Below are 26524 nucleotides of genomic sequence, written 5' to 3'. Positions count from 1 at the left end.
CTTTTCTCTTCATTAGGCAGCATGGCATAATGCTTAAGATCAGAGGATTAGAATCCTATCTCCATTACTTAGAGGTTTTGTGATTTTGGACAAGTTACTTAAGCTCTTTGCTTCTATTTGCTCATTTGTAAAACAGAGATAATATTACATACTTCATAGGATTGTTTGAGGAATAATTAGTGCTTGGCATATTATGAATACTCAGTAAATATTAGCTGCTATTATTTTTGACATTGTTACTGTTTTACTTATTGGTATACCTAAGGAGGAGACCAATCTGCTAATTGTTTTTACAGCAAACAATTTGTAAATTTAAAGTAATTAAATTATTTGACTCATTTACTCGACAAATATTTACTTCTCTTCTACTACTTGCTAGGTACTTTTCTGAGTGGTAAATCAGGCGTGAATAAGACCACAAAGTCCCTAATTTCATGGAGCTTATGTTTTAGTAAGGGACAAAGAGAAAAAGATAATAAAATTAATTAATGAAGAGTAATAGAAATTATAAGGGTAATAGGGTTAGATGAAATGAAACAAAGATCAAACAGCTTAGTTAAACAAAAATATAAGATTAATTCACTGGAAACATTTTCTTTTGTAGTGTGTCTTATATTTATGGGTCCTGAAGATTCTATATCCAAGTACATTATTTCTTCTGAGAGGCAACCATGAATGCAGACACCTTACTGAATATTTTACCTTTAAGCAGGAATGTGAGTACTGCCATGAGAACTATTTTCACTTCCTCAGGGTTCTTTTAGAGTGACGTGGGTAGTAAGAGTTTAAAGATTTTACAGTGCAACATGTAAGAACAGATTTTGTGTCCAAACATGTAAAGCTTTCAGGAAGATTGTCTAGCATTCTCTAGTGTTTAATATTATTCAGATGTTCTCATATCAATATTTCCTGTTAAATTGGATTTTTACATATGTACTTAGGAACAGTTTTGAGCACTGTGTATAGTTTTAATTTTAGAGTTATTTTTTTCTAACAGGAAGAATATGAACCAAGTGAAAAGAAATGTTGCATTGGAGATTTCTCTCCACCTATATTGAGACATTCCCATGAACATTCTTAGCAAATTAATCATCCTGTCATCACTGCAGATTGTTTTATATATTTTTTAATTATGCAGATTGTGTTATGCACACACTTGATGAATTGAAGGCCTTAGTCTACAATATTTATCCCATTTCTCTTAAATTTTTATGGCTGTGGTAATCTAATAGTTGTAAGCAATCATATAGTGTAGAGTTTGACCTTTTCTCACATCTGCTAGCTGTGTACTTGTTAGTGCTCATGGCTATATTAACTCTTAGAATTAAGATTTAAAATTAGAAAATAACTTCAGAATTACTGAGACGCGAAACATGATGCAATAAAGATCAATCTAGTGACAGGTAGTGACAGAAGTGACAAACTCTGATATAACTTCAAAGATCAGGTGGGTAACTTAAATGAATATAAGATGAGGCCTGGAAAGTGCATGCTTGACCTCAAAGCAATCAAATTAAAGTTTTTATTAAACTGCATTGTTGGAAAACAGGTCTGTCATCAGACCTAGTTTACAATCTCTGATTGCTGGATATAGATCTTCTCATATTTGAATGTTACAATGTTAAGCAGTGAGATAGGAACTGAATTCTTTTTTTCTTATACAAGTAAAAAGCCGTCCAGCAAAATCCCACTAAAAACATAAAATATCCAGGAATTTAAAAGTAAAGGTGCAAAGGAATACGTATGACAGACTTTTAAAAGTAGATAACAGTTTAATTTGGTAGAGTCTTTCTTGTGTTATGTTGACTTCTTGCTTCGCTGCTCATTTTAAGTGTTCATTGTAGGCTAAAGGAAACCCTGGTCCTCAAAATAGGAATAAGATCTTTTCTTTTTTTAAATTTGGATGGACTTTGAATTTTGTTGTGATATTATAGTAGTCTTGCCTGTAACAAAAAAGTAGTCACTGACTCGTAGAATAATAATTAACACTATTTACCTTTAAGTATTATACAATTTTTGCCTTACTTGGCCTATAAAGGTAAAGAGTTGAGCTATTTTTAGAGATTTGACTTATTTACTTTTAGTAATATTTTATGACTATCTGCTGCATATACAAAATAAATTTAAAGAGAGCAAATATTTTGTCTTTGTAAGTACTGTAACATTGCTTATCTTTATTGACTCTTATCGAGTAAGATGCTGGCCTTTTTTTAAAAAATTTTTTTTATGCAGTAAAATTTACTCTTTGAAGTGTTTAGTTCTCAGCTTTAACAAATGATTAAAGCTGTGTACCATCACAGTCACAATACAGAAAAGTATCATCCCATGAATTCCTCCTTGCTGCCTTTTTGTACTCTCCCCTTTACCAACTCTGAACCCCTGGCTACCACTTGGCTGTTATCCATATCTTTAATTTTTTGCCTTGGTTTTAATAGTCATTTATATATGTGCATGTATATGTTTTAAATTATTAACAAATTATGCAGTTTTCAATTACTGAATTTTTTCTTTCTCTAGGTAAAATTAAATATTCAGAAAGAGTTTATGAAGCTTGTATGGAAGCTTTTGATAGCTTGCCTCTTGCTGCACTTTTAAACCAACAATTTCTTTGTGTTCATGGTGGACTTTCACCAGAAATACACACACTGGATGATATTAGGAGAGTGAGTATATATTTTAGTAACAAGAGTTGATTCCTATTTATAGCATTTTGTTGAGTAGAGACTAGAAACTTCAAACCTCTCTTCACTGCCAAGATTAGGTAATGGTAAAAATTAATATACTGATATTTTAAGAAAATATCTTCTAACCGTTCAGAACAGTGTAGTATGCAGATTTCAAGGTTGGTACCACTTTCCTTTGTCCATTCCATTCTCACTTTTGACAAGTTATTTCTGCTCTTTGTTTCTTTTCTTTCACAGTTAGATAGATTCAAAGAGCCACCTGCATTTGGACCAATGTGTGACTTGCTATGGTCCGATCCTTCTGAAGATTTTGGAAATGAAAAATCACAGGAACATTTTAGTCACAATACAGTTCGAGGATGTTCTTATTTTTATAAGTAAGGAAAAATATTCAAGCTTAATCTCATTTTAGTTGTTAAAATAGCATATGCTTTCATTATATAGAAAATCATTATTTTACTTAATTTTCTCTTTTTCCCCACAGCTATCCAGCAGTGTGTGAATTTTTGCAAAACAATAATTTGTTATCGATTATTAGAGCTCATGAAGCTCAAGATGCAGGGTAAGAATTCTGTTTCCCTGACCTAAATTAACACCTTATGTACAAATCAAACTTAGTAACCATGAATGATGCTTTACGATGCATATTAAGTTATTTGTTTTGCAGCTATAGAATGTACAGAAAAAGTCAAACTACAGGGTTCCCTTCATTAATAACAATTTTTTCGGCACCTAATTACTTAGATGTCTACAATAATAAAGGTAAGATGTTGTTGATAAAAAAATTGTTAAACAATTTAGTATTTTAATTGACTTATTTTTTGAAAATATAGTAGAAAAGAGGCTTTGTTTGAAACTGTAACTATCCAAGTCTCTTTATGAAAAAATGTAAGATATAAGGGAGGGGAGAGGACAAGAAATGAAAATCCAAAATGTGAAACTTAAGTCATATGTTACCATTTCACAACTTTGTCATTCACAAAAACTGCCTGTGAAAGAATGTTCTGAGGTAACTCTGTCAAGTAAGAATGCACATGATTTTCTCAAACTCCCCTTTCTTAAATCTTTTCTCTTATAATCAAGAGAATGTTTTCTTGTTTGCATAAAGCTGCTGCTGCTCCTTTGACCATTTCATGTATTTGAAGTGTATGATTGTTTATCATGTTTCTTGTTTTATGTTTACTGATGTAGGTTTTCTTTTCCTTTCTTATTCTCTACTTTTATATCCACTGCCCCATGATGATTTGTAATTGAACTTTTAATTAATTCAATCCGACCTTCTTTCAGGAAGACAGTCTTCCCTTTCCTTTCTTTTTACTGCTCTTTCTTCCTTTTTTTTCTTATGTCTTTGTAATTTACCTTCTTTTCTAGTGGTTTATGTTCCACCTCCTTCCCTCCAAATTTGATCTGTCTGTAACAACTGGGTTTCCTTTAACTTGGAACATAATTCATTGAGAGAGAATACCAAAGGATCTTAATCTAGTTAAGTGTGTGCCAAGGATATTGAAGATGAGCTAAAGTATGTTTAGGCAGTTCACATTTTCAGAAGAGGAAATCAAGAAGCCGGCTCCTATGCTGTCTTGACATGTCAGGAATTCAGTTGACTATGTCATAGTTCCCAAGGTCAGACAGGAGTGGTTGTGCCAGGAGGAAAGAACAGAAGGTTAAAGATTTTTTAAAGTACATTTAATGAGGTCATTGCTAAATTTGGGTTGTGGTGTAAGTTCAAAAGAGGAGCAAAATAGAGTTTTTGGAAGATTATAGGTGATAGTTAAAAGGTTAAAACGTTTACCTGAGATCAGACAGTAGCAGTAGCAGGCTATCAGATAGCTTGGATACAGGGTATGCTGTAAGAACTCCATACTATATTAATTACCAAAACAACTGTACCATTGAGATTAACCAAGTTGATGGTCCTTAGAAACAATAATGCCACCAAGGATTGATTATAGCAGTGCTAAGATAATCTTTTAAATTATATCTTGTTTTATAAATTTTGAAACTTCTATAAAGATACCTAATGAAGCAGACTTCATTTTTAAAGAAAAATATATCTAAGTTTGGACTTCATTCTCGAAATTGATTTGTTACATTTAACTTTGTACCTGTAACCTCCCTTTATTAGTATCAAAGAAACTAGTGTTCAGTGCTCACTTGATTACTGCAATACTGGTTGTCCTTCGTCAGTTTAACTCAGGAGATTAAAGGATACTTTTCTTAGTACTCCGAAAAGAAACTCAAACCATTCAGTCTGTCTTGTCAAAATCAAACGTCTCTTGATAGTGCTGGTTCTGTACATAGTGTTAATAATTTGAATGCTTACATGATACAGGACATGTTCGTAATGTTTCATTCCATCTACAGGGCAATTTTCTAGATTCTTTATCTTTCTCTTTTTTTTAAACTAAAAGCTTGGTATCAGTCCTTAATTTCTGAGACTAAATTTGAAATACATTTATTTCATGGGAATTTCATCAGAGAAACAAGTGTATTACTTTTGACTCTATATTAGCTAGAATCCCAAATAATGGAATTTAATACATATATTTCAGTGCTTTACATTAAAATGAAAAAAAAAGTAAGCACATAACTATATAGTATCTGCCAAACACTTTATACTTTATTGTACTTTCACGTGAACTATATTCTCTGACCTTAAACTTCTGAGATAGGCAGGGTGAACATTTTAATCCTGTTTTATAAATGAGAAACAAATTAGTTAAATAATTTACTATTACGCGTATGGTATGTACTGTAGTTTAGATTAGAATCTAGCCCATTAATCCAGTGTTCCATAAAATAATATAACCAGTGACTGAAATCTTTATCAGGTTAATTTAAGGTATTATTTATATCAACTTATGAAACTTTAGAAAGATACTTGAAATTGAGATGAGTATGTTACCTTTGAGTTTTTCTCTTGATACTTTAATGGAATTTTTTTCTAAATGAAGTGAAATATTTCTTTGTAGTAGTTTCACTTGATTTCTTCCAATACATGAAATAAATACATTCCTACATTCATAAATAAAATGTTCAAAATTGTTTCTTTTTCTTCTCTGTGTGTTTTTTTTTTCTTGCTTTATTTCCTTTTAGCTGTCCTTTTCAGGTTGCCTGCAACTAAAAGACCCTCTTAAATTCCTCCAACTTGTATGAACTCTTAGACCTAGAAAATTGCTCATTGCTCTTCTGTGTTTCCTAAAAAAAACTGAGTTCTCACAATTTTGGATTTAGTAAACGTGCATGTTGGATTATTTGTATTGGATTATAAAGTACAATAAGCATTCTAGAAAGATTGGGAATTTCATTAATAATAAGTAGTAAAGATCTGACTATGTTCTACATAAAACTGTGTTGGAAGCAAAAAGTGTATTACTACTAAAAATTAGTTCCTACCTCTACCTCTCTCTACTATCCTTCATTCCACTCATCCCTTGACTTCCCACCCCCCTTAAAAGATATTTTTTCTGCTTTTATGTGTTTTAGACTTTTGGAGCTAAAGACAAATTGTTACATTGACATTCAAACTTATCTTGCAGCTGCTGTATTAAAGTATGAAAATAATGTGATGAATATTCGACAGTTTAACTGTTCTCCACATCCTTACTGGTTGCCCAATTTTATGGATGTTTTCACATGGTCTTTACCGTTTGTTGGAGAAAAAGGTATGATTTTTATTTTAAAAAAATTGTTATACTGTTATATTTATTCCAGTTTACTATTGCAGGCACATACTATTTGCTAAAGGGAGCTGAAGTCTAGTTTCACTGTGGCTACAGCTCTGCTTATGTCCGTGGGTGTGGATATGAGAGCCTCAAAGATATTTTAGTTAGCTGTTTACAGCCCCCATGTGAGGGTGTCTGGGGGACTGGGAGAAGACTTATAAATAGCCTGATGTTGTCTTCAGCTGTTGGGTTTTCTTTCTTTTTTTCTTTAGCTTAAATCTTTTATGAAGGAATGGAGAGATGGCTTTGCTTTGGAACTGACGCTTTTGCATATTTTACCATTACTCTTGGGGATGTCATGGCAATTCATGGGAGAATTTAATAGCCTTCATTTGGGGCAGTATTAGTCATTTTGTAGCAGCTCTGTACTGTCAGAAATGATAAAGAGAAATTCAGGTTCTGATCAAATATTGCTTCTCCTATATGGAGCAATATGTATATGTATATAATTTTAGTGGTAATGGTTTCCTGATAATTTAGAGATTCCTATTAGTATGTACTTAATGTGCTTAAAAAAGCATAAATGCTATTTAAGAGGTTTTATTTTTGTCTTTTATTTTAGTTCTGTAGAGTTCTTAAGACTTCCTTACTTTATCATATTCTTCTTTTTTCATTTTAGTGTTAATTTTCCCATGAGGCAACACCTCAGTTTCCATATGTGAAATATGAGTATTAAAGTACAGATATGATTGTAAAACATTTTGTTCTATATCCCTCTCTATTTTTTCTCACCTCCTCTATTTTACAAAATGTTCCTTTCTGCCTGAGATATGTTACTTCTGCCAAGGCATTTTTGGTCCTAAAATTCAGAGTTACTACTTAAACTGTATGTTCAACAGGTTTTTTGCAGATTCCCTTTGGGCTTCATCAGTTACTCCGTAGGTCAACATTAATATGGAGATAGAATTACCCACTTTAGCATTTGAGAAGGGGGCCAGTAAAGGGCTTAGGTGCAAGGGATGCATTACACTTATAACCTTCTATCTTTGGTATATGAGAAATAGTTCAATCATAGCCTCATCAGGCTAAAGGGAATTTAAGAATTCATCTTGTTTATTCTCCTGCCTCCAGGCTAGACTGCAACACAACTATTATAATGTAGTATGAGTGGGATGGGGGGTAGGGAAAGCAGGGAAGATAGGTAGGAGGAGAATGGATATTTCTAATTTGATTTTCTGATGCCTCCACGAAAAAGGAAGTAGTTCATTATATCTAATCTAAATGTTTATGCTATGAGTATTCAAGCAAAGAGAAGTTTATAGGTTTTCTCAACTAATGCACCTGTCAAAAACCAGGGTATCTGATTTTTGCCCTGGTTTTAGACAGAATTATAGATCTCCTAGTGATCTTAACAATCATGTAGTCTAACTCCTTTTGAGAGATGAGAAAACAATCTAGTTTCTGTGGATCGCTCAGAAGTGGAAGTGGATTTCTTTCAGTGCTCTGTATTTGAAGTCTGCTACAAAGTGATCTTTTGTTCTTTTTTCCACTCTACATCATCTTAGCTATTGTGAGGAAGTATTCAAACTATCTGACCATTTTTGTTGTTTTTCTGTGGATCTTCTCTAAATTATTCATATCTTTCTAAAATCAGAATTTCAGATTTGAACATTATACACAAATAGAATTCTAACCAGTGTTCAGCACAGTAAGAAAATTTTCTTACACTCTTTGCATATTTTTCCATTTTAATACATGTTAGCTCTTTAAATAGCCTATTTACTTCTTCATTCTAATGAAGAATTTTCTTTTGGTGTGAAATTTTGCAAATGACTCTTCATTGGATTCCACATTGAGAAAACCAGTTTGACTCTGATCTAGTCCCTGGGAAGCAACTAACCTAGCCAGAGGCTTCCTTGGAGGCTGGTTTAATCCCAAAGTTAGATGAAAGTAGTTTTTAAACCTTTTGTGGACTTTTTATTTCATTAAAAAAAAATCTTATGTTATAAAACTTGCAGCATATAAAAGGTAAAGCAAATAATATGATGAATTACTGTGTACCATAGTAATACCAAGTAACTGTCAGCTCTGATAGTTATCAAATCATGGCCAATACGGTGTCATTTATATCCCCATCCACTGCTCCCTTTCCCACACCTCAGTTGTTTTGAATCAGATCTGTTATTTTTTGCATCTATAAATATTATAGAATGGATCTCAGAGATAAGATTAAAACCCTTTTGAGAATGCGGTGAAAGTTAGAGACTTTTACACCGCCCAGAAAATTTCATGTATGAAATACATGTACAGTCTTTACATATGTAACATCTTGAGGATGCTCATAGATCTGAAGTGAATTGGTAATGCTGTCAGGTTTATTGGCCCCAATTTAAGAACCTGTGTTTCAGAGAATCCAGTGTGGTGTGATCGACCATAGACGGTCATATATGTAAGATTTGTTCGTTTACCAGATTTTTTTTTGGAATTAACAGGAGAAAGGAGATTCTATCTGTCAGAGAGATTAAAGTAGCATTTGAACTGGGGGTTAAAGAATGTTGGAATTGTGTGGGTAGATGTGAGCAAGACAGTTTTAGGAAAAGGTACTTCCCAAGGCTAAGTCTGACAGGAAGAAATCATAAGGTCACTGACAAATGTTTAGGAGTTCAATTTGATTAATAAGTAATGTATGAAAGATGAAATGAAATGTTTGTCGCTCAGTCGTGTCTGACTTTTTTGCAACCCCATGGACTGTAGTCTGCCAGGCTTCTTTGTCCTTGGGATTCTCCAGGCAAGAATACTGGAGTGGATTGCCATTCCCTTCTCCAGGAGATCTTCCCAAACCAGGGTTTGAACCTGGGTCTCCCACATTGCAGGCAGATTCTTTACCATCTGAGCCACCAGCGAAGCCTCTTCATACATTAGAAAGTAATGTATGAAGGATAGTAGTAGAAAAAGAATCAAAAGTCAAAATTAGATCAGGAGGATTTTGATCATTTGAACAGAGAATCTGGAACTTTGATAAATGGTGGGATGTAACTGCAACAGAAAATAATCATGATAGTCGTTTAGAAAAATTACTCTGGTGAAGTGAACTGGAAGAAAGACTAGAGATTGGAAGACCTGTTGTGAAACTTCATCAAGAATCAGATAGAAACATAATGAAGCCCTGTTAACATTAGGAATGGAAAGCATGGGAGAACTCTAAGAACTGTAAAAGTAGAATCAGTGAGACTTAACAAGATTGCTTGTTTAAGAGGAGGGAATGATTGAAGATGGCTTGGATGTTTTGAGTGTGATAATGATAGTGACATTAACATCAGATAGTGAGTTCTGATGAGAACTCCTGTTCTTCTAGCAATCCCTCACTTCAGTTAGAGCTGCTCTTTATCTTCATTGGGATTGCTAGGCCTTTGACCGTGTTGTTTTCTTTTTAATCTGATGTCCTTTTGCCTCTCTTTGTTCTTAACACATCCCCAAACTCTTTTCTCTCTTGTTTTTCTACTTTGTCCTATAAATCTTAGCCCCAGTAAAGTCTTAACTATCCATTTTCTCCATTTTTACAGTCAGGATATAGAGTGCTACTGGAGGTATTTATATAGCCTGGGTCTTCCCTGGTGACTTAGTGATAAAGAACCTGCCTTCCAATACAGGAGATGTGGGTTTGATCCCTAGTTCAGGAAGATCCCCTGGGAAAAGAAATGGAATCCAATCTAGTATTCTTGCCTTGGAAATCCCATGGACAGAGGAGCCTTGTGGACTATAGTCCGTGGGGTCACAAAAGAGTTGGACATACACACACACACAAAAAAGAGTTGGACACAACTTAGTGACTAAACAGCAACAACAACAACAATAATTTGGTATCACCCTTTGATTTCTAGTATTAGCTAGGCTCTCAGTAGTACCCAAACATCATTATGTCACTAGTCTCCTTCCTCACTCATTGCCACCAGGATGTATTCTAAAATTCTTTTTTGTAACTTAAACATTTTCTTTTTCTAGCCACTTCCCTTACTGTCAGAGAAAACACATACCATCTATGGAAGCTTTCTCTGCTTTCTAAAGTGCACTCATCTTTTTTGCAGGGGGGTGATGGGGATCTTAGTTCCCCAAGTAGGGATTGACTCTTGGTAGTGAAAACATGAATTCCTAACCACTAGAGCATCCTGATAAATTGCACTCATCCTGAATTCTTAGCCTGTTGAAGATGTGACTCTTCCATCCAGGGCTACTGTTTCTAACTTGTTCTTCTATTCCATTATCCTTCTGTTTTTTCAGGAAACTTACTTTATTACTTAGGTGTTCTATATCTTCAGACTCTCTTTACTAAGCTCTTTTGTAAATTGTTCAGATATATCTGATCTTTAAATAAAAAATAACATTTCCCCTGTCTGATACCTTTCATTGGCCACTATTATGCTATGATTCTCTTGCCTTTCCTTCACAGCAGTTTCTAGATGGAAAGCAGTACACATGTAGAAGCTAGTGTTTAGTAATGGTAAATGACGCTGGTAACTTTCAAGATAAACCTTAACCTGTCACATGAGGTCTTTGGACCTTGCCTAGTTTCTCTTCAGCTTCAATTTTTTGTTGTTTTCTTTCATGTTTTCTATGTTCCAGCCATGAAATAGCACAGCCAACTTCCTGAATGTACTGTATGTATATGCTCTTTCAAGTTTCATGCCTTAATACTTTTTCTTTATTTTTTCATAACTGTTTTTGTTGAGGTATAATTCAAATACCATACAATTAACCTATTTCCATTGTGTACTTCACTGATTTTTAGTATAGTCAGAGTTGTGTGTCTGTCACAACAATCAGTTTTGAAACCTTTTCATGATCCTCCCAAAGAAACCTTGTGTCCCTTAGCAGTTTCGAGTTCCCTCCACATCTCTCCAGAGAAGATGTGGCAACCACTTGTCTACTTACTGTTTGCATAGGTTTTCCTGTTCTGGAAATTTCATATAAATGGAATCATGCAGTATGTAGTCTTTTGTGACTGACTTCTTTCCATAATATTTTTAAGGTTTATCTATGTTGTAGCCTGAATCAATATATTATTCCTTTTTATGACAAAATAGTATTCTGCTGTATGGATATTACCATATTTTGTTTATCCGTTCATCAGCTGATGGACCTTTGGTACTCTTTACTTTTTGACTACTATGAAAAATGCTGTGATGAATATTCCTGTGCAATATGTTTTCATTCTTCTTAGATATGTAACTGAGAATAGCATTGCTGGATGATATGATAACTCTATGTCTAACTTTTTGAGGATCTGCCAAACTATTTTCCAAAGCAGTTATACCATTTTATAATCCTGCCAGCAGTGTATAATGTTTCTAGTTTTTCCTTATACTTGCCAATACTTTTTTTGAAATCTTTTTTTTATTATAGCCATCATACTGGATATGAAATTGTATCTCATTTCTCTAATTAATAATGACATTGAGTGTATTTTTATGTGCTTATTTGACATTTGCATGTCTTAAGAAATGTTCATTTTTAAATGATTTATTTGTCTTTCTACTATTGAATTATAAGAGTTCTTTGTATATTTTAAAGGTGAGTCCCATATCAGATACATGATTTGCAAATATTTTCTCCTGTTCTGTCAATTATCTTTTTACTTTCCTGGTGATATTCTTTGAAGTACAAGAGTCCTTAATTTTGACGAAGTCCTTTTTATTTTTTCTTTGGTTGCTTGTGCTTTGGTGTTATATTTAAGAAACTATTATCAGGCTCATTAAGATTTGCCGCTGTGTTTTCTTCTAAAAATTTTATAGTTTGACCTTTTACGTTTAGGTCCTTGATCCTTTTTTATTTACTCTCTGTGTGTGTATGTGTGTGTGCACGCTGTAAAGTGGGGATCCTTTTATCCCCATCTTTTTATATGTGGATATCCACTTGTCCCAGCACTGTTTGTTGAAAAAAATCTATCCTTTCCCCACTGAATTGTTTTATTTCTGGACTCCTTAATTTTATTCCACTGATCTATTGACTGTTGCATACTTTTTCTGACTTCTGTTTAGAATACCTTATCTGCCACCTCCACCTGGCAAATTTCTATTCCAAACCAAAAACCTACTTTTCTTTAGCAGATCTTGTGCATAACTCTGCATACTTATAGCATAGTGCTCATCGCATTTTTGTGATAGTTTATGTATATATATATACATATATATATATATTTATAACTCTGTATCCTTTAGTAGTTAGTAAGCTTTTGGAGGGTCAAGACTGAACCTTTTATATCTGAATCCCAAAGCTTTAGCACAGTGCCTGGCACATCGTATGCTATTAATATATTTATTAGGAGAAACAATAGGTACAGTATTAAATTTTGTTTTGACTGTGGTCATTTCTAGATGTTGTCAGGATATCCAGGGGCTACTACTCAATAGGCATTTTTATTTATTAATTGAAATTTGCTTGTACCTTTCTTTTTTTTAATCTACTCATTTGTCATATATTTACTGGATGCCTCTCATGTGCATGGCTCTGGGGAGGCAGCAGTAAGCAGAACAACACCCTGAACTCAGAACGCTTTCCTTCTAGTAGGGGAAACAGACAATATACAGATTGTGTGAAACAGTTGACAATAAAACCAGGAAAGAAATCCAGAAATTTAAGGGGAGGTAGAGACTGGCAATTGGAGAAGGCAATGGCACCCCACTCCAGTACTCTTGCCGGGAAAATCCCATGGAGGGAGAAGCCTGGTAGGCTGCAGTCATGGGGTCTCTCAGCTGCAGTCATGGGGTCTCTAAGAGTCAGACACGACTGTGCGACTTCACTTTCACTTTTCACTTTCATGCATTGGAGAAGGAAATGGCAACCCACTCCAGTGTTCTTGCCTGGAAAATCCCAGGGACAGGGGAGCCTGGTGGGCTGCCGTCCATGGGGTCGCATAGAATCGGACACGAGTGAAGTGACTTGGCAGCAGGAGCATCAGTGACAGAGACTGGCAGTAAAGACTTCAGAATCATCCTCAAAAGGTGATACTTGAAAATATATTGAAAATATATAGGAACGGATAGAATCACCAAGAGATTGAACATATAAAAAGAAGATTCGGAGGAAAAAAATGTCTAAAAGGTAGAAAAACCAGAAGAGTAGAGAATCCTGGAAATTAAGGGAAAAGAGAAGGCAGAATGATGAAGGAGAATTAAGCCTAAAAAAGAACCGTCAGTTCTAGTTGTTAGACAGTCATTAGTAGTCTTATGGTTAAATTTCAGGGGAATTGCTGGAGCCAGGTTTTAAAAGATAGAATGCTAAAACTTTTTGAAACAATTCAAACTGTGCCATTGTTTTTTTCCTACTCCTTAATGTTGTATCCATAATGAAAAATTAATGTATGTGTTTAGATGTTATTCATCTTTGTACTTATCCCTGTGGGGGCTGCTTTTTTTTTTTTCTCTGAGGGACCTGATTACTTACTCCATAAAGAATCTCTCAGGCCTGTTAGCCATTTGATTTCTTTCAGTTTGAAAGCCTATATAGCTTTTTAATTACATCATTTCTTCTATCTAAATGTGTTAATCTTGTATTATAAATCATTTGATCATTTATATACATGGTTGCCCTGTGTACATATAGAGAATTGAATATAATCAGCTAATGTGTAACATTTGTTTTTAATAGTGACAGAAATGTTGGTAAACGTTCTGAGTATTTGCTCTGATGATGAACTTATGACTGAAGGCGAAGACCAGTTTGATGGTATGACTATTTATTTTACTGTTTTTTATTGTGAAGTGGTATTGTTTAACTGCCCAATTTCAATATACTCTTGTAAATTATAGTCATTGCTCTCAAATGGCTATACTATTTGATAAGTGACAAGTCACTTTTTAAAGATATTATTTAAGACTTTAAAACAAATTTAGTGGGTTTTTTTTTTTTCTGTTGATATGGGGAAGAAAATGAATTTTGGAAAGGGGGAAATTTGAAAGAGAACAGAAGGAAAAGAAAATTGAAGTGCTAAAAGAATGTGGTTCTTCATGAATATGGACACTACTTAGAGAAGGGAGGATAAAAATGCTTTTTGTTTCATTGGTACTATATTCTTAGTGCATCAGAAATATACCTGAGTACATAGTGGTGTTGTCACTTCTTCTTTTCAAAAATCAAAATAAGCTGTTCCCAATTTTGAGTGGTTATGTTCTAAGAAACTTCTTGTTAGTTTAGTTTGAGATTCAGAAAGCCCTTTTTTTTTTCATAGAAACAAAGTTATACATGGTTATTAGTTCATATGTGAGACAGCCAGCCTGTGTATCTAATGCACATTTATAGTATAAACTACTACAATAGAAGTGAAATTACTTTTCTTTTTATGTTTTGAAGATCTTATTTAGAGCTTAAATATTTATTGAGTTAATTAACTGGATAAGCAAAAAATATAAACAATTTATAAGCTGAAAACTTTTTATTTCCTTCCATGTACCCCTCACATCTTTGTTGCAGCATGTTTTTCATAGTTTTAATCAGTATATAATTGTTGCCATGTATTAAACATGGTCTACGTAGTGGTAAAATTAGACACTTGCATATTTTTATATATTACTATACCATAATCTTTGTAGTTAATGTTGTTTGGCATCTGGGTTGCTTTAAATTATCTCTATTGTGAACAGCATGCAATAAACATAGTCATACAATAATTTTAATTTTCCTTCTTGGAATAAATTTCTTGAAGAAAACTACAGAGTTAATGAGTATGAAGAATTTTAGCTTCATTATTTTAGCTGTGAACTGCCAGATTACATAAGAATTGGACCAATATGAAGTGTTTCTAGCAGTGAATCCATAGACCTATTTTTTTCACAGGCCCACCTAATTGGGTTTTGGTCATTTTTACTTATTTTAATTGATGACTATACAGAAGTAAGTTACCGTTGGCTTAATTTTTGTTTATTTGAATTCTAATGATGCTAAGGAAGAAATCTGCTTTACTAGCTGTGTAAACTTCCTCTCAGGTGACCACTTAACAAGTAAAATCTGAATAAAGCTATTTAGAAATATCTTTACTTACAAACAGGTTCAGTTCTTAAAACACAATTTTAATTCTGTTTGTTCAAAGTACAGAGTGACTATATACACATGTCTGCTGTTGCCATCTGTTGGTGGCAGGCAGCGAGTCCTTTTACTCTGGCTTATAGTTTCATTAACTGAAATAAATTAACATATGTTAGTTCTCTTTTGGGAGATAATAAGCTTCAAAGAGTAGTATTTAGTTTTCCTTATTTTAATTCTCTCTTTCTGATGTTTTGTAGAGAAGTTTTTAGTTCTAACATATTTCATCATCTGTCTTTTCCATAGAATTTTTAAATAGTTTTAATTATTTATTTTCCCTGTTCTGCCACTATTGTTGTAAGATTAGTTCTAGCTTTAGATTCTAGTTCACAGTGTTATAGATACTGATATAATGATCAGTAATATAATGAAATAATTTTTGTGCATATCCCACTAATTTTTTTCAGTAGAGTTTTTTTGTTAATATCAAATTCTGTGAACTATCCAGTAAGAGGTTTTTTTTATTGTTCATAATATTTTTTATTATTATTTTGATATCTATGAATCAGTAGTAATAACCAATTTTTTATTTCTAAAAATAAATTTCAAAAAAATCTTTATTTTCTTGTTTAGCCTGGCTGGTGGGGGCGTGTATCAATTTTATTTGTACTTCTAAAAGAACCAGTATTTGATTTTGTTGATTTTTCTCTGTTGTTTTCTTGGCTTGAATTTCATTGATTTCTGCTGTTCATTTTATAGTAGGAGTTTTAATTGGCATTACATTCTATCCATATCTGAATCTAGAAAATTTTTTAAAAATAATGTATAATTTTCTAAACTAAGATAAAATTTTTTTGCCCTATATAGTTAATTCATTTACTATAATTATTCCTTTGAATATATTTCGTATATCATCATTTTATTTAAAATTATGTGTTTTTTCTTTGAAAAAATCTGTTATTACCAAGTTAAATTAATATTTCACTATTTTGTATTCTAATTACTATTGCAACTGGTATCTCTCTTAATGTATTTTCTAACTGTATAATTATATATTTTTGGGTTTATCTTATGTTCAACAAGTTCGATCAGCAGAATTACCTCCTACGATAATTTCTATTTTGTTTTTCATAACTTTAACAAATGTCATTTGCATAAGGCTGATACTGTTATTTTCTACATTTTTATCCTTTATTTCTCTTTAAAAATTTGAATCTTAAAAAATTTGAATCAATAGTGTTAAATAGAAGTAGTGACAGGTGATCCTTTAGTCCTCTTTCTGTTCTCTGTTAAGTCTAATATAGTACTTGGTTTAGATATAGATGATTTATATGAAGATAGACACAATTGTCAGAGAAGGCAATGGCACCCCACTCCAGTACTCTTGCCTGGAAAATCCCCTGGAGGGAGGAGCCTGGTAGGCTGCGGTCCATGGGGTCGCTAAGAGTCAGACACAACTGAGCGACTTCACTTTCACTTTTTACTTTCATGCACTGGAGAAGGAAATGGCAATCCACTCCAGTGTTCTTGCCCGGAGAATCCCAGGACCGGGAAGTCTGGTGGGCTGCCGTCTATGGAATCGCACAGAGTTGGACATGACTGAAGTGACTTAGCAGCAGCAGCAGACACAATTGTCTTTGGGAATTCAACCACGAATAAATATAAATTTTTATTATATTCCTTCTAATGAAATTTATGTATTTTATCAATATTTTTTTCTATCAATGAAAAATTATACTTATTTATCTACTTGTTATATCATTCTTACACTCCAGAGGTGAATCAAATTTGATCATTAAAAAGGCACTGTAGGTTAGTGAAAAGGATTGGTGGTTCATATGTCTTGATGCTACCATTATACTAGGTGTGTAATCTTAGGAAAGTAACCTAACTTCTCAAAATCTTCTCTTCCATAGGTTGAGGGAATAGAGAGGATGAAAACTCTTCCTCACTCTTCAAGTAGTTTTAAAAATTGGGAAGTACCATTTATGGGCTTTCCAGGTGGTGCTAGTGGTAAAGAATCCTCCTGCCAATGCAGGAGACTCAGATTTGATCCCTGGGTCTGCAAGATCCCCTGGAGGAAGGCATGGCAACCCACTCCAGTATTCTTACCCGGGAAATCCCATAGACAGAGGAGCCTGGCAAGCTACAAGTCCGTAGGGTCGCAAAGAGTCAGACACGACTAGGCATCTGAACACAAGCACCATTTTTGACAGTGTTTCTCTGGGAAAATACACTGAGTTCCAACTTTGCATACTAGAAATAGATCTCCCTTCGCTGCCAACATAGCAGGTGCAGTTACTTCACATTGCTTCACCTTTGCACTACCAAGTATTAAGAGTAGGGACTCCAAGAAAGTTTTGAGGATATGCATCTGGGAGTTTGTCTAGGAACAAGAGTGATTTGAAGGAGAAAGAACCTTGAGTAATGGAGGAAAGGAAAGGAGTTTAGGATAGACACTAGGGTGGGTTGGGAAAAGAGCTACTGGAGCTACATTTGTTTCCTTTACTTATTCATATCCCCTTATTTCTTCCCCTCGACTCCATGTTTTTTCCTTTCCTTTGACCACGATAACATGCCTTCTGTCCTCTCCTTTTCCTGCTCAGCAGTGAAACTATGCTGTGGATTGAGCCTGCAGAGAAACCTGATTTAGGAAGAAAACTTACTGAGTTGGGGATTGCTATAGAGGCAGAATAAGAGTTTAGCTTTTCTATGGGGAAAGGGGAAGAGTAGGATTGGAGATTTCCGAGTGGGAGGAAGAAAAGAGTAGTTTTTGCATATTCAAGGCCAAAGGCATGACTCTTTCTTCTTAAGTGATGGACTTTGGTATTCTGTATTGTTTAATATACCTGTGGGTTTATTTTTTAAGGCAAAAATTTGCAGAAATAAATGGCATTTGTATATGCATATAGCATTCCTTTTAGAGGTATTATGTAATCATTAAAGGGAATTTTTGAAGACTGATTTCTAGGATATTTAGAATGAATACTGTTTCTTTCAGTTATATTTGTCTTGAGTTTGGTAAAGGAAATAGATAACCCATATGTGTTATAGTTTTACTAAGCTAAAACTTTGCATTTCCTGTAATGGAATCATGTATGTCAGCATTACAATGGAAAGCTCAAATGAAACGTCTCTGCTGCCTACTCTTAGAGCTATTACTTGTTGAAACAGTCTGTTGCTATTTGTGTAAAAAGATGTCCCTCAAACTCCCAGATTGGATTGGGAACAGATAGCACATACTGTTGATCCTGAGTATGTGCAAAAGTTCCACAATTCTGATTTAAAGAAATTGTAGGCTTCTGTTATAATGGAGTGTGGGAGGCTTAGCGTTTTCTTTATTGGGAGTGGGTAAGGTTTTTCATCGAGGTAGTTTATAAAGTTACCTACATTTCTCTGTGTATGCTACAGATTTTGCAGATTTGGTGTCCTTGAAGAACCACATGAGTTTGTATCTCATTTGTGTCATTACCTTTCACTTAACATACTTCCATGGGTGACACATTTCCTTAGGGGTATTAATATAAATGTGCGATTGTTGTTAGCACAGTCTTTTATCAGTCTTATGTGTTTTCACGTGTTTTTTTCTGTCCCTAATTTGTCTACTTTCATCAAATATTATAGTCATTCTGTCCATAATTTCTTCTGAACACATATCTTTTAAGAAATCTTTCCTTTAGAGCTCTACCCAGTGGCATCCCTCCTTATTTGCCAGATCTACAGTACTACATTTTTCAAATTTCAAGTATGAGGGACTCCATTTTTCTCCCTTTCTTTCTACATTCATTCTTCAGTACCACTGCCAAGTTAAATCTCTATCTTTTTATTTGTCTCAACCACCTTTTCTCCATCATTCACTTCCTTTTTTCTGGACTCTCCATCTGAAGAACGGCTCATATATGGCAATAAAAAAGGTACAGACCAGACAGAGTAACATCGTTTTGAAATATGACTTCATAAGTTATTCTCATGTCCATGTAAGTTAGTGCATTCATTGAGTATATTTATGCAGAGTCCTCTGGGCCTTGTGCAAATTTAGTTTAAGTTTTATATAAGTTAGAATTTGGTGTTTTTAGAAGTCATATTCCAAGATATCTGTCTTTCTGTGCATGGAAATATTTTTCCCTCTTTTTCATTCCTCTTGTTTTAAAATTTCATTCTTTTGCTTATTTGTAATGTTTTGTACTCTTCCCTGCATGACTAGGGTGTTTGATTGTCTGTCTTATTCCCCAAAGTAATTTTACTGTGGACATTTACTTTAATATTATTATGCATGATGTGTTTGTAGACTGATTTAAAATCCTGATTTGTAAAGTGTTTTTATATTCCAGTGAATTTTTAATTTGAAATAAGTATAGTTTACATATCATTCAGTTTTATAGATATAATTAAAGCTGAAAATATGAATGTATCTCCTTACAGCCATCCTCCCCTATCCCCATACTCCTCTCCTCCAGTCTAACTAAAAAATTCCATCAATTTTAAAACAAAGTATCTATATTAACTTATTTGAAGAGAATCAGATTTATCCTTATGTCCTTGGACGAGATACTTAGTAAAGTTAGTTTCTTTGTCTATAAAGTGAGGAAATTGAGTTTTGCAGTATCTCTAATGTCTCTTCAAATTCTAATATTCTGTGATTTTGAAACTTTAAGTAATTTTTCGGCATTTTAAAAATACCTGTGTAATACCATGGTACCCACACAATTTCGGATTTGTAAAAGCTGTAGCTTCATTGCTCATAGTATTACCCTGAGAGCATCATAAACATGGTTGTGCAACCTGTTTTCTCTAAAATATGTCCTTTGTTTTCATCTTTGAAATTTCTTTTTCTGTTTACTTACAGTAAGGTCCAGTCACCATCTTAGTTTTTAATTATATGTACTTGTGGACTGCTTGAATTTTAAATGAGATGCTGTAGCTCAAAAGACTGGTGGTGGTTCCGACCTCCATATACCTAAGGCCCCTTTTGGTCTAGTGTCTTTAGCCTTTCCTTAACCTTCTCCTCAACTATGGTGCTTCCATATGTGCGTTGTCATCATGTTGAAGCACTATTCTAAGGAACCACACTCTTGGGTCCAGAGTGATTCTAGTTGCTATATATGAGATAACAGGACGGAGATTGTTGTTCTTTCTGGAGGCCAAGGGAAGGAAGATAACAGCCTTTGAGTCTTTTTTCAGGCATATATTCAGTTATTTTGATATATCCTCTTCTGTATCGGTGATAGGCAGTGCAGTTAACCCTTTGGAGATGAAGCATTAGTGATTCTTTAGCCATGTTTTTTGGGGAGTCTTTTCTCATTGTCACTCTCCTTATGTCATACTCACCTAGGGATGTGAAAGCTTGTGTGTATTTGCATGACCTTAAAGGATTTCTAGTCCATGAAGTTGAGATTTACATTGTTGAAATGTGGGTATGGTTCTTAGTTCTGGGTCACGGGCCCAGTAGTCACTTCATATCACATTTTCAGACCAAATTCAAGCAAGGAAGCGTCTTTTGTCATAGTATGATGGCATATTTCGAGCCTGCATGTCAAAGGCTTTTATGTTAACCAAGCAGAAGGCTATAGGCTATTACCAGTTCTAGTCTGCTAGTCTGCATGCTGTAGGCTCTCATGAAAGTTAAACAGCCTGTAGGAATGTTACCATTTTTTTGTCCTCTGGTTTGTGGTACGGGTTGGACTCTAGTTTCTTTTCCATTGCTCTTTTACTCATTAGTCAGTAGTGTGAGAGTCAAAGTTGTGGATTACTTTTCACTTGTATTTGTATCAGATCCAAATATTAGACCAGTGCTGAGCTAAACATTGAAGGAGAAGCTTTTTGGCATGAGTTCATCTAGTCTCCATGTGAGCTGGTGAGAGGGGGCTTGGTGTTGGTTCAGATGACCGTGTAACAGGCTAATAAGATGGTATAAGTATGGATGCCCTAAACTTGAGTCTTTCTTTCTATTTATTCCATTGAAAGTAGGTTCAGCTGCAGCCCGGAAAGAAATCATAAGAAATAAAATTCGAGCAATTGGCAAGATGGCAAGGGTCTTCTCTGTTCTCAGGTAATGATACATTTTTCCAATGATTTGTTTTGCAGAAATCACTTTTATTGTGCTTTACTACACACAGTGTCCTATTGGATATCTAAAAACAATATAGTAGCATTCTTTCTGTAAAGAAGTTGTATATTTACATGTTGAAAATGGGAACACAAGTCTCTTTGAAATTAGCATTTTTGACACCTTGATTGTTGTTGCTCACCTTTGGTATGTCTTATCCTTCTGTGATGAAAGTAGTAGATCTGTATCTTGAAGATTAGAGCAGAATAAGAAGGAGGGGGCACTTTTTAGAGTGTTTCTGATGAACTTGCTCATCTATAAAGGAACTCCTTTATGCTGGAGCCCCAAATTGTCTTCCTGGGGTTAATTCAGGAAGACCAGGTTTAAGAGTGCATGCGAATGAGTCTGCTTATATCAGACATTTTATCTTTAAAGCGTATGAAATACCATATTTTCTCAATTTTGCAATACCTATTGCTGTTTATACCTATCTCACATATATTTAATAAAACTTTTCAGGAAAACAATATATGTCTCAGCTGCACAGCATACCCTCATATCTGAAACATTTAGAATGTGGAAAAATGTGTATCTTGGAATTGAGGAAAATATAGTAATAGCAGCAAATGTGATAAGCTATATGCATGGCCTTCATCTGGGCCCTGTTCCCTCTTTTTAACTAGAAACTTGTTGGAAGTCTCTGATCTTTGTTATATCTCTCTGCTCTAGGGAGGAGAGTGAAAGTGTGCTGACACTCAAGGGCCTGACTCCCACAGGGATGTTGCCTAGTGGAGTGTTGGCTGGAGGACGGCAGACCCTGCAAAGTGGTAATGATGTTATGCAACTTGCTGTGCCTCAGATGGACTGGGGCACACCTCACTCTTTTGCTAACAATACACATAATGCATGCAGGGAATTCTTTCTGCTTTTTAGTTCTTGTCTCAGCAGCTGACACAAGCAGAATACTGTATGATAGGTAGTGTCTGATTAAGAACCTGACCAGGGCAGAAAATTGATAGAATCAATATTCTTTTCAGTTGAAAATAATGATCAGTCTCTCAGCTTTTCATGAAATGATATGGGAGTAACTCATATCATAATGTCTGAAATATTTATTAATTTGTCTAATGCACCCTTTTCTTTTTAAAGCCTCAGTTTCAGAATGTGAATCAGGATATTCATATTACTTAAAATGGAAATGTAATTCCAAGTTTCTTATTTTTTATCTTTTTAATTTATGTAATTGTATTAGACCATGCTTATATTTTCAGATGTTAATTTTAGAATTAACAATCTGCTTGAGCCCCAGAACATTACTTACGCACTTCACTTGCCAAAACATTTGTGCAAGGTTTTGTACCCTGGTAAATGATGCCAAAGTTTGTTTTCTGTGGTGTTTGTCAAATGTTCTATGTATAATTGACTGTCTGTAACATGCTGTTTCCTTCCTCTGCAGATGTAGCTGCTTTCCTAAATCTGTCTGTCTTTCTTTAGGTTAGCTGTATGTCTGTAAAAGTATGTTAAATTAAATTACTCTATCAGGCACTTTATCTGTCTTGATGTAGAGGCAACTTTGTAGCACCTTGTTTTAAGGTTTGCTGCATTTGTTGCTGTGCTTTGTGCATTCTAAACGTGAATGTAACATTAGATATTAAGTCATTGTTATAAGGGGTTGAATTTAAATCTTGTAAGTCAAAATTGAAAGGGTGTTATTAAGTGTGCCTTTATTTTGCATGAAAATAAAAAGAATTATACGTAAAGCATTCCTGTAATCTGGCTCATTGAATATTTTATACTAAGAAAAACAAGTTTTTTTTGGCGTAAATATTTGTGTAAATACTGGATTGACTTTCTGAAAGCCCATTACAGATTAAATAGAAGAAAGTGATATGAATGTTATAAGTCTATACACAGTAACTCCAAGTCTAGATTTCTTTCCTTTTTGGTTGGAAAGCAGAAAATGTGATATGTAAAGCCTTACTTTATGTTTTATTGTAACCACAGCCCTCCAAGGGTCATTGTTGTATTAAGACAGGAAGCAACAGATCTGATGTTTTCGTTAGTGATGATTGACAGTATCTTTTTGGTGTTGTAGTTAGTCAATTTTTTAAGGCAAGAAAACAGGAAAGTTTTAATTTTTCAATAAATTTAAATTAGATTGACTTTTCATAATTTCATTTCACTTAGTCTCATAATAAATGCTTAAATAAATAAATAAAAAGAATTTTTTTCTGTAGACAAATAATTTCTACTTGTAGCCTATATATGTTCTATTTATATGTTATTGTGTTGTCTGCTACCACCACTGGTATATGTGAGATATACAAGTATGTTTTGAAATTATAACTTCAAATTTTCATTTTGAACAAGGTTTTTTTTTTATTTAAAAAAATGTGCTTTGATTCTCTTTATATTTCTTGCCTTTCATTTTTCTTATTATGTTATAAGCATTAGGCAAATTAGCTAAAAAGAATTTCATTAAAACAAATTAAGATCTTAAACATTCAATAAATCTAGTAATAGAAAAGGATGAATTTCAATAGCTTGAAAATTGTTGTACACTTCCTCCTGTTTGTTCAGAAAAGGAAAAAAAACCCAGAAGGGTCTCATACTTAAATAAATCTAAACTACAGTCATCTCTCAGTTGTCCTTGGGTATAATATTACTTTTATGTAGTATCCACAACAGACCTTTCAGATTTTGCACTTAGCACCTGCTAATTACATGCTTTGTTGATAGCTCAGCACTTCTGTTTATTCATAATTTGCATGCAGCCTGAAGCTCAGTCTTCCAACTTTGAAATCATCCCCAACTGCAGGGAAGGATTGAAAGAGGGCTTTACTGAGATACTGTCTATTCCTGGCATAGAGTGAGTTACTGGATAGTGCTGAGCTTAAGGGGTCCAATTTGGGAGAGTAGACAGCTCTACAGCTCTGCCAGCAATGAACCTTGATAGTGTGGTTTAACTATTTGATTGAAGTGATTTCTCTAGCATGAGTAGACCCATTTTGAAACAACAAAACTCATACAGAAGTAGTATCGCCTGTGTGATTTTTAAAAATTTATGTAACATTTAAAATTTTTAATAGACATGATGAACCCTTATGTGAATAATGGAGAGCTAAGTATTGCAAAAAGAAAGTTTTAAAATTCTGAGACCTCTTTCCTGTTGTCAGAAAATTGAAATTGTCTTATCAATAACATTACAGTTAACTTATAGTATTTTTCAAGTGTTTTACAAACTGCCTAACTATCGGAGTAGGATTTGTTAATCATATTTTATGTTCATTTTCTTCTGGGAATTTGATTGGGAGCTAGCCATTATAATGCTGCCTTCACTAGGAACTTTATGAGAAAATATGTGGCCATCTGTGTTATAGTAAGGCCATTTCCTCTTGATCACTTATTCTGTGTAGTACTGAGAAACACAGTTTGAAATAGCATTGTACTGAAACTTACTAAGACCATGTCAAGATGCCCTGTAAAATTGAAAAAAATTGAGGAAAATTAGTGCTTTTCAGATAGAATTTTGCAATTATCAGATCTCTTTCTTCCCAGCTTAATGTGTAAGCTTCAGATGATCTTTGAATTCTAAGCATTCAAGCTTGACATGGTGTGCAGTTTTGAGTGTGATGTATATTTTGTGTTCTTAGAAGGATTTGGAAGCATTTAGAGGCCTTGGGAAAGAGCAGAGAATATAAATTGACCTAGAAAATGCTTTTACATATAAAAACAAAAGCCCACAAAAGTATATTGTCAAGTTTTATAATTTGAAAAAGTTTTAACAGACTTTTTAAACTATTGATACACCCAAATAGATACCAATTCTTATAGTAATATCAGTTTTTTAATTTATTACTATATATAATACAAAGTATGAAATATTTCACGTAAAGTCATTTCTGCTACCACAAGTTCTTTAAAGCATACATTCTGGTAGGCATCTTATTTTCCCATTTAATTTGTAAATTATAAAGAAAATAGTCCATGTTTTGAAGAATAAAAATTCCAGGGATGATCCAGTAGAGGTGGGTCACTTATACCAGTTTTCCGTGTGGACAAATTACAAGAGTATTTTACAAGCATACAGGGCTAGATTTTTTAAGTGGTGATTTGTACAGTGGGTATACAGTAAGTATATCTGCTTTAATTTGTAATATGATTTAGCAGTTAAGAAAAATTAATTCTTCCTTTACTCAGTGTTCATGTTTCTTTTGGGGGGGACCCCAATTTACTATCTGATTGAGATCTCCAAACTTACCTGATTTAGCCTTCTTTGATTCCTTAGATATTTCAGTATCCTTTCATATTAATAACTGCTTTGGATAAAATTTATCATTTTTAAATCATGTATACTGCTCAAAGGGCATTTTAGGAATAATTATTCTAATTGACCTTCTTATAGAAAAAGCAAAATAGAAGAGATGAATGTTATTGTTATAAATATTCTGAGTTTGTATACTTTGGGTAAAGTGAAGAATTAAGGCTTGGCAATATTATCAGACAATATTGTCCTCTGCAGTTTTTGGTCCTGGTCTTCAATGTGAGAGCTTCATACAGTTTGAACCCAGAATTGAGCCCAAAGAATCTTTGACTACAAAAAATATATGACTAAATATGTTGAAATTCTCTAAATAGGCCAGAGATAGGCTATATCAAGAATGCATTTTTCATTTATATGACTTATATGTATGTCCATATCATGAAATGATTAGGATTTAATTGCCTGTAAGACCTCGGTTCTATCTCTTGATTCCTCTCTAGTTGGTAGATGGGCTTGAAAAGATAGATGCTCAGTAGCCTTTTTATCTTCAGTTAAGAATGCAAGATCTTATTATCTGAGGCAAATTTGGGTTCATGATACACTGAACATATATGGATTTTTTTTAAGGTTATATATGTTAATATCTTTAGATATTTGGAACACCAATGTTAGCATAGAAAGGAAAATCCTAGTAGATGAGCAGAGTTCTTTTAGATTACCCACAAAGGATAGAACTACAAAACTGTTCTAGTTAGTGTAACTTACCAAGTTTACTGCCCACAAATTTTATTTCATTGTCCTCTGAACATAGCAACTTCTGCAGCTTATGCTTCACTCTATGAATTAGAAG

At 33.8% G+C, this 26524-nt stretch overlaps 1 protein-coding gene across 8 annotated transcripts in view; it reads left to right on the top strand.

Moving 5' to 3' along the window:
• PPP3CB (protein phosphatase 3 catalytic subunit beta) overlaps positions 1-26524 on the top strand; it is a 47285-nt gene that overhangs the window by 17179 nt on the left and 3582 nt on the right. For 3 of the 8 annotated variants that reach the window (XM_065922612.1, XM_065922608.1, XM_065922615.1), the window contains 10 exons: positions 605-716; positions 2518-2663; positions 2922-3061; positions 3169-3246; positions 3352-3446; positions 6224-6349; positions 13994-14071; positions 19252-19278; positions 21329-21413; positions 22140-22237. In XM_065922612.1, the coding sequence (XP_065778684.1) occupies positions 605-716; positions 2518-2663; positions 2922-3061; positions 3169-3246; positions 3352-3446; positions 6224-6349; positions 13994-14071; positions 19252-19278; positions 21329-21413; positions 22140-22237 (985 nt within the window). The remainder of the gene's footprint in view (positions 1-604; positions 717-2517; positions 2664-2921; positions 3062-3168; positions 3247-3351; positions 3447-6223; positions 6350-13993; positions 14072-19251; positions 19279-21328; positions 21414-22139; positions 22238-26524) is intronic. The other 5 variants (XM_065922614.1, XM_065922611.1, XM_065922613.1 and 2 more) reach the window with 3 other exon arrangements.

The sequence above is a fragment of the Muntiacus reevesi genome, chromosome 2 (assembly GCF_963930625.1).
Source record: "Muntiacus reevesi chromosome 2, mMunRee1.1, whole genome shotgun sequence".
Classification (NCBI taxonomy): domain Eukaryota; kingdom Metazoa; phylum Chordata; class Mammalia; order Artiodactyla; family Cervidae; genus Muntiacus; species Muntiacus reevesi.
Note: the sequence above shows the minus strand (reverse complement) of the source record. Positions and strands in the feature narration are given on the sequence as shown.